The following is a 12,427-nucleotide window of genomic DNA, read 5'->3' as shown; positions in this document are numbered from 1 at the left end:
ATTCTTAGCTGATCATATCTTGATATTTTAGGGATCAAAAGGTAGTTTTATGCAACTCTCTCATATTACTAGATGGATCGTTCTAGTGGATCTTAATTTTCCCATCATTTTTCTACAGTTTTAGTACTGTAGAAAAAATTTAGTTTACCTCCATGTAATTTGACACAGGTTTGCCCTGTCTTGGAACTTATTCAATTATCTCACTCATCTCTGACTTGATAAGAAAAGGGATTAAGTTAATTCTGAAGCACCATCTATCCAGTAAAAGATTGTACGGGGACAGCCAATGGGGCTGGAATTAGACTCCTCAGGCTTTCGTCTCTACATGCCTGCAGCCATGCTGGGCAAATCACTCAGTACTTCAGTTTCTCTGAAATATAGTTATCGTCATAAAACACGTCAAGGTCCTCCAGTGAAAACTGCTTCTTTGATTTGATTTGTTTGTACTATCATGGTGCTAAGAGAAGCCAACAGAGATCAACTTTCTATTTCACCCAAGCAGTGTATAACAAATAAAAGGGGATAGAGAAAGGGGAGGAGACAGGGAAGGTCATGACCATTTTATCTGTACAGGCACCGAAACACTAAGAAATTGAATCCCTGAGCCAGCATCCTTTAGATGCAGATCAGAACCAGGAGTTAGTTCTGCAGTTCACCTCTAGTGCAGTGCTCCAGCTGCAATGCCATTTCTCTTTGCAAATACAGCTTTCAGGAAAGCAAAATCTTTTTGCATTTTTTAGACTTGTAAAAGCAGTAAGAGACACTTCAATAGCATAGAACTGAGTTAAAGGAAGGGAGATCCACTATAACATCTCTCCCATATTCCTGTGCCTGTTGCACACAATGTGTTTTGACAACTCTAACTGGAGTGATGAAGACACTCTTTTCTACACTTCAATCCATTTCACTGTGTAGATCTCAAAAGAATTAGCCTGCCTTGGTAAGAAACAGAATTTCCTCTGCTATCGCTCCACTCTCTCAGTGAACAACACAGAACACTAAATACAATTTAAATTTACCAACTGTTGCTTTTCCTAGCCAACCACTTACAGCCTATTCAAAAAGAAATTGAAAGTAACTTTGGAACTGCTCAAGTTGCAGGAAGCCAGTGTTTGCTTACCTAGAATCACAAAATAATTTATGTTGAAAGAGGTCTCTGAAGGCCATCTAATACAACTCCTTGCCCAAAAGCAAGGCTAACTTTGAAAGTAAAGCAGTATGCTCAAGACCTTTACTGGCCAAGTTTTAAAATCTCCAAGGACAGAGACTCTGCAGCCTCTCTGGGCATCGTTCAGTGTTCAAGCAAGAATCAATGAATGACACTTCCAAAATGCCCAAACACTTCCAGTGAACAAAAGAGTGCTATCATTATGGCACTATGGTGCTAAACAGACACTGATGGGCCAGTGATACCATAAAGGCATTGTGGGAAGAAGCACAATACATGGCTTCACAAAACAGATTTCACCAACTGCTAGTGATGTGAGTAGGGCAACTACTACTGCAGTGCAGCATCCACTTCTGCAGTCCACAGGATGAGATATGTAAAAGCCTTTTTCCCCCAGTGACTTTGCTTTGTTTCTGTGTATCCGGTATGTAGGCGAGGAGTTCTGCACCTGCACGAAAGCCGTGGAATCCATGACCTTGGCTTGCCTCGCTGGCAACTTTCCCTCTGCCTCTTGGTGGTGGTAATCATTCTTTTCTTTAGTCTGTGGAAAGGCGTGAAGACTTCAGGAAAGGTAGAGCTAATATTGTCCTTCTATCTCAACTACATTCTTTGTCTCCTTTAAGAAGTCTCCTAATTTTAGAAAGCAAGAGACTAAATCACTGCTTCTGAGGGATCCTCGGGGACCAGACCATGTGAGAGGCCTTCATATACGTACAGTGGAAATACACACTCCCAATTCAACCTTTATTTTATTTACAAGTTTTGCTTGTCTGATGTTCCAGCAGGAATTATTAGCATATTATTTTTGATTCAACATTAGTGGTCTCATCCAGAAAATATTTTGAAAGACTTCAAATTGTCTTACATGTGCCTCCTATTCTTAGGCAGATGTACTAAAGTTTCAATGGTTTAAGATGCTCTAGTTTTATTCTATAAAATGCCATGACGATGAAAGTAATTTGAAATTACTCTTTGACATCCCTCAGAAGACACCTCAACAGAAATTCTAGGGTTGGATACATCTGAGAGCTTTTTGTACATTTTCATGAAAGTATCACCTAACGTCAGGCAATGACTGCACTTGTTTAGTAAATGAATATGTAGCTGAACAGGTAATCAGCAGTCCAACACACACTGGTAATGTATAAGCACTCCAAGTCGTCTGTTTGTCAAAACTGTCTCCTACTGGTATCTGTAAACATACATACCTAAAGACTTACGGCACATAACAGCGTTTTCCCCCAAGACATCCTATAAAGAGGTTCTCCATAGAACTGAATGGACAAAACTAAGAAAGCGACAGCTGTATTTTTCCTACATTCTTAAATCTTCTGTAACAACTGATTAACTTTTGGGATCTCTGTTGTCTGCAGGTTGTTTGGATAACAGCCACTTTGCCTTATGTTGTATTATTTGTCTTGCTAATACATGGAATAACCCTGCCTGGTGCATACAATGGAATAAATGCATACCTGCACATAGATTTCAGAAGATTAAAAGAAGCCACAGTAAGTGTCCTCTTGTGCTCTCATTCTCTTGTTAGTATTAAACCTGTTGCCCCTGTAATTAAAACTGAAAATATTAGAGCTAATTTGTGAAATTATATAGCCACACTTCTGCTTTTGCCTAAGCACTAGTCCACTGTCCTTGATAGCCTAACTTTCCAACACTCTCCATAACAGGACTATCTCAGCCTGAACCCAAACTATTTTGATCGTAAGAAACCTGTACGAGGGCAGCTTCAGGTCCAGCAGTCCCTTAAAAAATTCCATGCTTTGACTGTGCACCCTGTAAACTGCAGTATCCTTGATACATGAAAATTGAGTCATGCAAAAATTTAGTTCTCAAAATGCTAAGAATTCCCTCAAGAGAAAAATTTCTTTTTGAATCACTAGGTTTAATATTAGTCTGGTAAACAAAAATCCTGGACTATGAAATACTAAACATACTAAGTCAGGAATAACTCACCTTATCAAATCATGATCCTTCATATGAATGAGATTTTCAACAGTGTGGTGTTCTTATCTTACTATTGAAAGTAATGTACATTTCACTTTATCAGTTAACAACGTTGCAGAACCTTCTCATTAAATATATCCGAATCAACTCAATTGGTGGAGTACCTTGGAACTAAGAACTATTTCATCCATTGTAAAGCAACATCTATGAGTATATATATATATATATAGTCACTAACTCATGAAATTACCAGCGTTTCAGACCTACAAAGAGCAATGATGTGGTGACTAAAGAGAGATCTTACCACTATGCTACTCTAAAAATATCATAAATCATTTATAAGAAGTGGTATCTCTGTGGATGGGTCACGAGGCCATTCAAATGCTTACAACACTACGAAGCAAGAACGTAGTTCTACTAAAACAAAATGAACTGTCTTGAAAATTTGCAGCTTTCAGAGATGTCTGCAGTCTGTACATAGTTGCACTGTACATTTCCTATACATCCTATCTTGATTTTTCCTGAATAATCAAAAAGACTTTGAGTGTTAGAATACAGACCTATTTCATATACTCTTAGCAAAACAATCCTTCCCTGGTTTTGTAACACTAAATTTGGAAACTGGCATTTCTTCAACAACAGAAGTTAGCAGCAGCACCCTGACCCCGTCTCACTCTATTTTGGAACAGTCAAACCAAACTTCAAATAGGGGACTTTCATCCACCTTCGTCACCAATGCAGTAGCCACCTCAGTAGTTGACATTTATGCATACACATAAATACAAAGATGCAAGGATGAACAAAGGAGGTTTTTCCCAAGTGCTGCTTAAGAATCTAATGAAGAAACATTGAAAGTCGCAAACAGTAACAACAGAGGGCTCTGCCAATGTTCTTCTAAAAGACCTGAGAGCATCCTGACCAATGTCAAGGTCTGCCTCATTTTATGGGCCACAAACTGCACAGCACTGAGCAAGCCCTGAGACACCTCAATTTTCAGGGACATTGAATCCATATAGTGTCTCTATAAAAAGGAGAGAAAGATACCTGAGGACCTCTTAACTAGACCAATGCCTAGCTACGTTCATTGCTGAAAGTCCAGGAGCTTTGTAGCCACAATACTCATCTCCATGGCACAAATGGATACATCAAACATCTGTGTAAACAGCAGCTACACTTCTGTTCTACTAAAGGAATCAGCATTTAATACAGAATTAAATCAGACATGAGGATGACACATGTTCTTTCATACACCTTAACAAGTTTCCTGAAAATATGTAACATCTGGGGGTGCACACAACGTTTCCTCTGCACACAGCACAGTAATTATTTAAATCCACATACACAAGAAAGAATAGGCATAAAAGTTACAATGGCATAAAGAACTGAAGAAAGCCGGAAAGACTGATGACTACCTCCTGCAAAATGTTTCTATTTTTTCACAGAATCATAAAATGCTTTGGGGTGGAAAGGACCTTTAAAGGCCCTGCAGTGAGCAGGGACATCTTTAGCCAGATCAGGTTGCTCAGAGCCCTGTGCAACCTGATCTTGAATGTTTCCAGGGATGGAAATTCTGGACAATTTTAATGCGTACAAAACCAATATCCTACCATAAAGTATATTAGACTATGCATCAATCAGAAGTCATTCAGCTGAAGTGAGCAGAGAACATGAGTGTAAACTGCAGAAGAACCAGCCCCACTGTTTCACATCGTGCTCTGTTACAACAAAGGGAGTGTTTTGCATTTAATCTTAGTTCTAAAGGAATTTCTGGTTTCTGGTCTTTTTTCCCTTCATCTTGATCTTCTCAATTTGTTTCCTAATCAGCTACTATAAGCCAAGACTCTACTCAACAGATACTTAAGCATATGCATAACTCCTTTGGTAGGCAGCAGGTGCTAACCTCTTACTTGAATCAATAGGATTTAAGCACATGCTTAAAACAGTACTTGAATACTAAGAAAGGAGAAGTATGATGAGTACAATTCCACTGGCAAGACACAAAAGAGCTACAGAACCACTAAAACCAAATCCCTTATGGTGGCAGCATTCAGATCTAGTTATAGTTTAAGCAAAATCTATTCTAAAAAGTTAACTTTATTAACAACACAAGTTATGGGAAGTTGTTTTTTTTTTTTTAAAAAAAAAAAGGAAAATTACAGGATGCACTCTTACCCACATAAATGCTCTTCAGAGACTACAACCCTATTTGATTTCAATCTTTGTGTGGAGATAAAACACTATGATGTAACTGAGTATATAAAAAAATGAGCAAGGAATTCATTTTACAGGATTGTTTTGCTATTTAGTAAAAGAAATCCATGACACCTAAAAGCCCTGTATGAACTGCAATTTGAGAAAAATCATATCCACCTACTCGCTGGTTTGCAATAAACACATCATAGGCTGTTCTTCATATTATGTTTCAAGTAAATAACTGTCAACATTTCATAAAATTAAGTTTCTCTATAAATCCAGAGTTCAATAAATGGTTCACAGTCTTCAGCAGGGAGTAGCTGAAAACATCTATCATTTATGTTAAGAAAAAAAATAGATCACTAGTATAAGTGCTTTTATATATCGTGTTAGGATGGGATAAGGCACTCTCTTTGCACTAGGCCAAATGTGAAAGCTTAGCAACAAAATCCCAATGCAGATGGAGCTCACAAGCTGCTTAGATCTGTTAGAAAGCCACTGCTGAATAGATATATTGGATGTGATTTTGTAAAGATGGATGGAGATGAAATCCAGTGCTTTTCATAGTCTTGAGAACTTGGCAGATTTAATCAAACATTGAAGATCTCATTTTGAGAAATGTTGAGTATTATTCACGGCACTGACTTCAATACCCTTGTTGAAGATGCTTGTTTAAATATCACTGTGTAACAACTGCACAAGTGAAACCCTCATTAACCAGGGTAGGCTATTTTCAGGCTTCTGATTCAGGAAAGCAGTGCTGTGGCATTGTTCCTGACTGCTGTCTACATGTCTTGAGTGGATGTTGGGCTGGAGGGTCACTTTAGAAAATGTTACAGCATTAAAAACATGTTTTCCCTAATGGACAATTCTAAAAATGACCAAGTTGCACCTAAACTGAAATGTAATGACAATCACAGGAATAACTCCTTCTTTAACCAAGTGGGAAAGCTGACAGATAACCTCCATGGTTCTGTGCATGGCATGTAAGTTGTGCTTCAGCTTCTGAAACAAGAAAGCATCGTATAAAGTGAACTAACAGCCCCATGAAGAAAGCTCTCTTAAGGGAAAGAAAATGTCCTGTAACTCTTGACCCATTAACTATTTTTAGTTTTCTGGTTGTACATTCCAAACTAACTTGGAACAAGAACTATTTGAAGTGTATTTCTGTCACCCAGGAGAAAAATCATGTAATCATTTCAGTACTTGCTAAAAGCTCAGAAATACAGATCCAGCTGGTACACCCCACCATGGCAGCAGTGTGCATGCACTGAGAACTGGCCCACTGCTTTGGCCCTTACCATTTCAGGTTAAGCCATTCCAGACCATGACTGTGCTCCATGTGACATCTCCTGGGGGCTGAGAAGCACTTACACTCCCGTAAGCATGAATGCTGATCATCTTTCAAAAGCCAGCTGTCTTGTACACTTGCATGTATCTTTTGGACTGAACTGACACTGACGATGTTGGTGTCATTACGCAGGTATGGATTGATGCAGCTACTCAGATATTTTACTCCTTAGGAGCCGGGTTTGGTGTTTTAATTGCATTTGCCAGTTACAACAAGTTTGACAACAACTGTTACAGGTAAGACAGCCTATTCTTTCATTACTGCTTCAGAATGATACTGTTCTACTCTAACCACAGCTGGAATAAGTACTAAGCTATCTTTTTATTTTCAGTCATTTATTAATGACTACACAGTCTTGTGTAGACATAGCAACCAACCCAAATCTTGAAACACTGTCTTCCTTACTGAAATTTTAGTAACAGGAACCTGCCAAGATATCTGCTGTATAGCAAAACAGAATGGGATTAGATTTGGACTTTAGACAGCTGTGTAAACTGTGCTTGTATTTGCCTTTCAAAAGTACCATTAAGTGCAACAGTGAACACAGGCCAAAATCTTATTGGTCCAGGAACTAAAAGCAGAAGGATTCCAGTTTCCAGAAGTGTTTCTGTGCTTTGGAATTATATTTCTGATATTTTATGTTGAGTTCCAATTTAGGACTGCACTTTAAATTAAGTCCGTTTGTAAGTGTTTTGCTGAATCACCACCATGGAAATTCAACCAGAACTGCTCAAGTTTTGTTAACATTCCATTTTAGAATGAAAACAAGCATCACTTTAAATTTTCCCATGAAATATAAATCCAGAAAGTAGTATAAATACATTGTGAACTGAAGGGTGGCAAAAAAAATGTTGAAGTAAAAAGGTACAAGAAAATATATAATTAGAACTGCCTTAGACTGAAAGCAAAAATCATGGAATAATTCTACTGACTTCAGAGAGCTTTGTACTTAACCCAGAGCAACTTTAGGTTGCCAGCTGATTCTTTGCAATAGGTGGTATTATCAGGTTTGAGACACTTCAGTTAGAATGCTAGTCATAGCAGTATTCCAAAATAACAACCATCGTCTTCTGCAAATAATTTTGCCTTAATCTCATAGCAGCTCCCTCTATATATTGTTTTTCTTCTGTATTCTAATTTTTTCTCTGAAATGGAAAAAATACACTTGAAATTGAGAAACACACCACAGACTATATGTAAAATGATATTGTTTAGTTCTTAGCTTAGTATATTTGTTCAATGTTGCTTCATAAGCCTTGCCTTCCCCATTAAACTAATCTGTAGTTTCATTAAATACTGTGGTTTAGTTCTAAAAATAAAAGTAAGCTTCAATTCAGTAGCATTTACAACACTTACAGATATCCTTCTTTTGGTCAAATAACTCCATAATGTGCTGACATATTTTGCTCAGAAGGCTTTCATGAAACAGAACAAATTGAAAATAGTACAGTTTCCTAATGAAGACCATGACTCAGCACTGTACTGTCCCATCTATGCTTCAACACACCTTCCTTGGGAGGAATAGTGCCAGTAATGTAAGGTAGGGTAATAATAACGAAAATCTGAAACTTATTATCTAGTTTTACATGCAAAATACTGAAAACTATCTCAGCTCAGTTTTATATGGAGATAAGCATCACATAATCCAGTTATTGACTAAGCAAAAAGAAGCATTATTCACTTGCATAAAAGTGTTTTTGAACTGTGGGAAACAAGAAATACTGTTGCCATCTCATCAGTGACAAATGCCTAGCAATTTTCTTCTTTAATAACTGAAAAGAATTTGAGTTTATGGGTCCAATCTGGTCTCTCTTGATCCTGCAGCCTTCCTCCAGGAAAACACTCAAAGGGCTTATGCAGGACAAATTCTTCAATGTTATCAAAATAAAGTAATATAAGGATGAGGATAAATTTTGGTGATGGCACCTGTGTTTTTGGGTATTGTAACTGATGAAAGGAAGTCATATCTTTCTGCTTGTTTAAGCACTGTTTGGCATTACTGATGTTCATAGAGCCACGTCCTCTGTCCTGAAGGTCATATGCAGCAAAAGATCACATACAAGACACTGTGCAGATTAGGCAGACATCTAAAGATGTATGGGCTACGTATCTTCAGGTGAGGTTTGGTAATACGGATTATTAATACCCAGGAAAACTCATGTGTCTATCATAACACCATGGTAGATTGATTAAAACCACGACTTTGTACAATCATTACTATATGATGCACACTGGATATTATTTAACCTTTAAACTAAATTCACTATTGTAACAATCTGATAAAGAAGAGTTGTATTTTTTTCAGAAAAGCCTAGCCACCTTCAGAGACAAAGGGACCTTATTACAGATTAAGGATAGATATCCAGTGCCATCTGAATGGCAGCACAGTTTGCTAAAAATGCACTCTGGATTTGTCCAAAAATACTCCTGAATACCTACTCATGTGAACTGATGAATAGTAATGCTCTCTCACTTCAGGACACTCTCTTGCTATGTTACGGCTCCCGGTTAGGATGACAACATTACTCTTTAATACCTTAATATTTAATATAGCTTTGTTGATTTTTTTTAATAGAACTCGGTTTTAAATCAAAATAGTAAACCAAAGTAGGTAATTCCCTAGCATGGTATGCTGATATGAGCTTTTAATCATCAAGATAATTGCACAATTAGCATTATCACAAGAATCTTCCTATCCCTCTAAAATAATCCCCATCTAGTTCTTAAAGTGTTTTTTTTCACTGGGCTGTTCTTCTCTCCATCATTAGGGATGCTTTGCTGACTAGTACCATCAACTGTGTCACAAGCTTCATCTCAGGATTCGCAATTTTTTCAATATTGGGCTACATGGCTCATGAGCACAAAGTTAAAATTGAGGATGTAGCCACTGAAGGTAGGAAGTTAATTTCATACTAGTTTTACCGCTTTTTGTCCACCATTTCTCTACAAATGTGTTTATATTTGTTTCAAACAAGTGTACGAAAATCTCATTAAGTGACCTGAATTAACTTACTTAGAACAAAAACTGTGTGTAAATGCCTTGCTGAAATGTGAACTGTAAATGGTATTGATTGATCTCACCTCTTCTCAATTGAGGTTCCCCAACATCCTGCCCCTCACAAGTTTAGCCTGTGCAACAAACAGGCATTTACGACTACATAGTACCTTGTGAAAGTATTGCTGTTCAGTGCCACAGGTGGCTGTTTTGGATGGTTCTGGTAAGCCTATCTGTAGAGTCCTTTCTCTGGTAACAGGTCACCCATGATTTCAGTTCCTTTATCTCTCATCCATCTGAGATCTCCTGCCAAACAGTGGAGTCCACATTCACACGGTTCCTTCACTACTACATAGCTGAAAAATAGCTAGTAAGGTTGCAAACACCATAAAAGATTATTAGAAGTGGAAAAGAATGGGGTAGATTATTTTTTTTTTAAATAAAAAACTGTCATGAGTACATTATTAAAGTATTTTGGAGATATTTTTGGTATAATGCAAATTTTCTTTTAACAGCTACTCAGTGTGATGTGGACTGATGTAAAAGTCAACTTAGTCATAATTTATCTTATTAAAATGAACACTTTTATGAAGCTAAGAAATATCATTTAGTAATACTTTTTTTATTCTTTTGTATTGCAGGAGCTGGTTTAGTTTTCATCCTGTATCCAGAGGCGATTTCAACTCTTTCAGGATCTACATTTTGGGCTGTGGTATTCTTCATCATGCTCCTTACTCTTGGCATTGACAGTTCTGTGAGTACTTCTTCCTTCTAGCCTTGACATTTTTCTTTTACTGTTATATTCTGTAACTGGAGAGCTATCAACCTTAAACAGAGGGTTTATTACATTTTAAACAAACATTCTGTGCAGTCTCTGAATCTGTTTTCACAGTCACATACCAATAGTATTACTCCTGGCAGTATATTTAAAGACTCACGATATTTAAGAGGTTTAGGAAAAGATCAAATTTATTACAAGCCAGCAAATAATTACTCACTGCTGCTTTTTTATGACCTTACAGAGGGGCTGTTCGTCAACAATTATTACTATTTAAAGGTATGACCCAATATCACTGATGTGAGCTATTACTACTACGAACCTGCAATAAGGTTTTGGAACCCTGCTTGCAAAATACAAGCCACAGTAAGACATTGAGTAGAGTGGTTCCTAGAAGAGATTTTTTTACACATGCTGAAATTAAATTATGCTCAAGATAGACAATGTCTGAAGGTAGTCTGATTTTTTTTCTATATGCAATGACATAGAATTTCCTGTAAATTTAGCCACAATTTAAAAATCACACCAGAGTATTTCCATAGTGGTTTCATTTTATGCCTACTATAAAATGTCTAGTCCAACAAGTGTGTCTGCTCTTTCCACACTGTGATGACATCTACTATACCATGACATTCAGAATCACAGAAACTTCAGCCCAGAAAATATCCCAAGTCCCCTAACAACTTTTGTACTGCTTTGTTCTGGTCAAAGAGGCATCGCAAAATCCTGTTATATTTAGCTTAAAGATTGATTAATTTCTGGGAAAAACAAACAGGGTATTTGAGGAATAAAACCATGAACAAACATTCATAATTTTTGGTAGGGTAGGGGTTTCTTACTATTCTAAAGCATAGAAGTCTCTTTTGTAGTTCTGAATGTACAGAGCTGACCTAGGAAATTGTTGCTGGAAATGGCAAAAAAAAAAGTGTTTCCATTGCTTACAACTTCAGAAAGTTTCATTCATTTTCAAGGACAAGAAAGGGAAAGAATGAATTGACATGGATAAGAGCAAAACTAAGAAAAATGAGCTAGATCCAAAACACTTAACTTTGCAACAGCAGTCAATTTAAGGCAATGTAAAGAAATGTGAGTGGCAAAGACACAGGGCTTTAGATTGCAGAACACACTTTTCCTACAAGTGGAGAAAGCTCTTTCTTGTGGAGCTAATTAAAATACTATGAACTGATAAACTGTGGACAAGTTTAGCTCTTTCTTTCTAAAAGGGGAGGGATTTGATAGTTCATGTTTTGGTCAGGATTTCTCATTATTTACCTAAGAAAACTCAGGTCATGTAATATTTTTTATGGTGGTCTTCCCAACTCTCCCCCCCACATTTGACTGCTCAAGACCCTGAAGGAAAAATGAAAATTTTTAAAGCTAAAAATCAAATTACCCCAAAGCTAAAGAGGAATAATTACATAAAAATACTTTTATTCACGCATATAAGCCTGGACTGGCACAGAAATACAGACATCCTTACAAAAATGGAACTGTCAAAATATTTAAGCAAAGAGAAATCTGATCATGCAAGTTTAAGCAAGCAACAATGGAACAGACAGAAAATGGAACAAACATTTGCAAACATTTTTTGGAGTAAGTATCTAGCTTGGCATAGGGAATTAACAAGGGGAATAAATCCTGATATATTAAGAAGTGGTACTTAGCCAAAATAATCCAAGCTGTCTTGTTCTTCAACTTCTCCAAGACCATTCAAGTGCCTACACAGTAACAACTTCTAAGAACATCAAATATTAACCCATCTTAACTGCAGGGCACCCACTGATGCTCCCCCAGACTTTAGGAAATACAAGCCTATGCTAGGTTTTAGGATGTTTTTCATGTGAACTATTAGTTACTTTCAAAAAAAAAAAACCCACAGATCTACTGTGCCCAGAAATTTGGCTCTAGACAGGAATTATTCAAATTCTAGAGAGAAAATTATCTGCTACTGATTTCAACCAGAGATGTTGGTTTCATCAAATT

At 37.1% G+C, this 12,427-nt stretch overlaps 1 protein-coding gene across 1 annotated transcript in view; it reads left to right on the top strand.

Moving 5' to 3' along the window:
• Positions 1-12,427, top strand: part of SLC6A2 (solute carrier family 6 member 2) — a 72,432-nt gene that overhangs the window by 40,486 nt on the left and 19,519 nt on the right. Inside the window, exons 5-9 of the mRNA XM_086469637.1 lie at positions 1,601-1,739; positions 2,542-2,676; positions 6,804-6,907; positions 9,440-9,564; positions 10,308-10,420. Coding sequence (XP_086325763.1) covers positions 1,601-1,739; positions 2,542-2,676; positions 6,804-6,907; positions 9,440-9,564; positions 10,308-10,420 — 616 coding nt within the window. The remainder of the gene's footprint in view (positions 1-1,600; positions 1,740-2,541; positions 2,677-6,803; positions 6,908-9,439; positions 9,565-10,307; positions 10,421-12,427) is intronic.

Source organism: Leptosomus discolor, chromosome 8, assembly GCF_034619465.1.
Source record: "Leptosomus discolor isolate bLepDis1 chromosome 8, bLepDis1.hap2, whole genome shotgun sequence".
Lineage (NCBI taxonomy): Eukaryota > Metazoa > Chordata > Aves > Leptosomiformes > Leptosomidae > Leptosomus > Leptosomus discolor.
Note: the sequence above shows the minus strand (reverse complement) of the source record. Positions and strands in the feature narration are given on the sequence as shown.